The 3,018-nt window shown below is 55.6% G+C and overlaps 1 protein-coding gene across 1 annotated transcript; it reads left to right on the top strand.

Moving 5' to 3' along the window:
• Positions 1 to 332: 332 nt before the first annotated feature.
• LOC148224169 (uncharacterized) lies at positions 333 to 3,018 on the top strand. The gene is made up of 3 exons (XM_088160710.1): positions 333 to 928; positions 1,555 to 1,722; positions 2,049 to 3,018. Exons 1-3 carry the CDS (start codon positions 333 to 335, stop codon positions 2,221 to 2,223), a joined length of 939 nt encoding a protein of 312 aa, XP_088016836.1. The 3' UTR covers positions 2,224 to 3,018.

The raw sequence follows: 3,018 nt of genomic DNA, 5'->3' as shown, positions 1-3,018 counted from the left end.
ACGGACGGGGACCTGGGACAGGGACCGACACCGGGATCAGGGACCGGGACCAGGTACAGGGACCGGGACCGGGATCGGGGACCGGGACCAGGGACAGGGACCGGGATTGGGGACTGGGACCAGGACCGTGATCGGGTTCCGGGACGGGGAACTGGGACTGGGACCGGGACCGGGACCGGGGACTGGGACCGGGACTGCGATCGGCACCGCCCCCCGAACCACTCCCGGAACCGCTCCCGGGGCTACCCCGGCACCGCGACCGGGAACGCCCCCGGCACCGCCCCTACACCGCCCTCTGCACCGCACCCGGGGCGGGCCGCCGAGCGCACGCGATGACGCGCGGGGCGGTGACGCGCTTCATGCCAGGAGCCGGGCCCGGGTGCGACGAAGACGGGAGCGGGCCGACCCGATACCGCGCGGGGCCGTGGGCCCATGCGGAGCCCGGCCCGCTGGGGAGGGGCCGCCAATGGCACCGGGGCTTCTGCTTCGGCTTCTGTCCGTGTCGGCGGGGAGGCCCCAGCCAGCGGTGCCCCTCTCCCTCGGCGGCACGGGCGTGGAACTCGGCATCGGGCGCTGCATCGCCGCGGACAGCAGGGGGCGCACGGGTACCGATACTGCCATGGGGCCCGGCGCTGCTCTCCTGCTCCGCCGCCAGGCGGCGCTGCGCTGCCGTCCTGCCGCGCCTCCGGGCACACTCGGTTTCCTCGGGACCCCGGGCCCCGCCTGTCCCGCCGCTGCGGAGGCGGGGGATGCTTTATGGGACTGCCCGAGCTGGCGGTGCCGGGTCTGGGGCGTTGGGGCGCGCCTTGGGGGGCTGCGGGTGCGCTCGTTTCCTCTTCTGCATGGCCTTCTGTGTGAGCATCTCTCATTGCGACTGCTCTTGGAGAGCCAAACCCCTCCTCCTAACTGGTCTCAGGAGCCTGGCAGGGTGAGTTTTGTTTCACAGGGGAAAGGGCCACTGGTCGTGTCCAGAGACCTGTGCACCCAGCCAGGTTTCTGCCTGATAAAATTCCAAATGGATGAGGATTTCTCCCAGCCCCAAGCTGCCCCCACCTGTAACCCTGGCTGCCTTTGGGGTGCCCAAAGCCTCCTCTGTGCAGATCTCAGGAACCTGGGAGGGGTGAACGATGTTGCACAGGGAAAAACCCCACAGATTTTATCTCCGGGCCTGGGGCCAGGAGCAGGCATTTGCGTGCTATAATTCCAGAAGGAGCACGGTGTCTCCCAGACCCAAGCCGCATCCAGCTGTGACCCAGCTGCTCTTGGAGTGCCAAAAGCCTCCTCGTAGCTGATCTCAGGAACCCTGGAAGGGTGAGTTTGGTTTCACAGGGAAAAGGCCTCAGTTTGTGTCCAGAGATCAAATAAGGGACTCTGCTTTTCCTCTAGTTCTCCTTCCTGTTTTCACCTGGGCTAGAAGGATGGGCATGGCCTGTATTTCTCATATCAAAGTGATGTTACTAAATTTGTCCAGAAGTTCTGATTATTATTTTTATTAGTAGTAGTAATTTTCTGATAGAAAACACTCTCATTTTGCCTTTCCCACGTTGTTTCCAGGTGCTGCCCAGGATGGACATCTGTGGTCTCAGACAGTGATTCCCGAGGAGCAAGGAAAGCCTTTTCCTCACCTGCACAGTTCAGGTGGATGGGACAGAATTGGTGTGGCCTGACAAGGCAGGAAAAGCTGTCTGTGTTCTGGAGTGCCTTGAAAGCTTTCTCCGTCAGGTTTGGAAGGGGTTTCTCTTTGGGATTTCTTGTGATGCAGCACCACGGGTATCCCTTTGTGCCAAGTCCAGTGCTAAAGGATTGAAGAACTGACAAGTGGGGTCTGGGATGAAAATGCCGCTAATAAAATTAAGCAAAGAATACAATAAGAGAAATGAGCATCCTTTTAATGTCTGAAATAGTTAGGAATAAAAATGCTGGAAAAGGGCACTCTGAATTGGTGTCACTTGTCATGGATAAAACCCCAGAGTGAGGAATCAGAGCAGAAGTTGAGAGCTGGAATCCTTCTGCAGTCGACTTAATTTTCTTTTCCTCCTCTCTTTCAGGACAGGAAGAATCACGACTCTCCTGCCATCTTTGCCAAGAGCTGTGGTGTTTGATCAGCCAAAGCCCAGAGGCTTCAGCACCAGAGGTCTGAGCCTGGAGGGCTCCTGGTGCTGCCCGTGCTGTGGGCTATGTCAGAGGATGCAGGGTTCCTCTTTGCCTCCCTGCTGGGATTAACTGCCATGGGAATGTGGGATCTGGGTGAAACTCCAGCTCTCCTGGTGTTCAGGGGTGCAAGGTCTGAGGGACTCCTCTCTGGGGATGTGCGGTGAAGGACTGAATAGTGTGGAAGGAGAGTATTTATAAACTGTATCACTGTTTCTCCCAAAATTGGGGTGGAGCACTGATGGGGGCGGTTGGGTTTGGTCTGGGCCTGTTATTCTTTGTGCAATTTTTAAATTCTCTTGTATGATTTACTGTCCGGTATCTTTCTAACAAAAGCTGACATAAATTTAGATTAAGGATTAGAACTTGGGTCCATTCATTGCAAACATTTGACAAGGCTGGAGGACTGGGGTGGTGACTGCTCTCAGGAAAGGTTACTTATTAATACTGTGTCAGATTTCCCGCAGTGACTGTCAGGCCTGCATGGCTGTGAGTTCGTGCTCTTCTCACTGGGGAAATAAGTTCAGCAAAATTAGAAATTTTAGAAAAATCCAGCCAAAAATTCCACCTCTGTACCCCCTAAGTTTTCCCAGTTTTTCCCAGCTAGGAGCTGCACAGAAGTCAGGCAGGGGAAGTGACAACAGGGAACAGCTGAAAAATTCAAAGGCACAAAGAGGAAAGGGGAAAGGTTTCAGAAAACAATTCTATGGTCTAAGAATAATTTCTGATTCCCTACTGAGAAGAACACGAACTCACAGCCATTCAGGCCTGACAGTCCCCTGCAGTGAGAGCTCAGCACACATCCACAGAGGCAAGTCCAGCATCTTAAATGAAAAAATAAAAATAAAAACCAGAAGAAAAAGGTGA

This window comes from Sturnus vulgaris, chromosome 3 (assembly GCF_052056855.1).
Source record: "Sturnus vulgaris isolate bStuVul1 chromosome 3, bStuVul1.hap1, whole genome shotgun sequence".
Taxonomy (NCBI): Eukaryota; Metazoa; Chordata; class Aves; order Passeriformes; family Sturnidae; genus Sturnus; species Sturnus vulgaris.
This window is presented reverse-complemented; position numbering and strand designations above follow the sequence as displayed.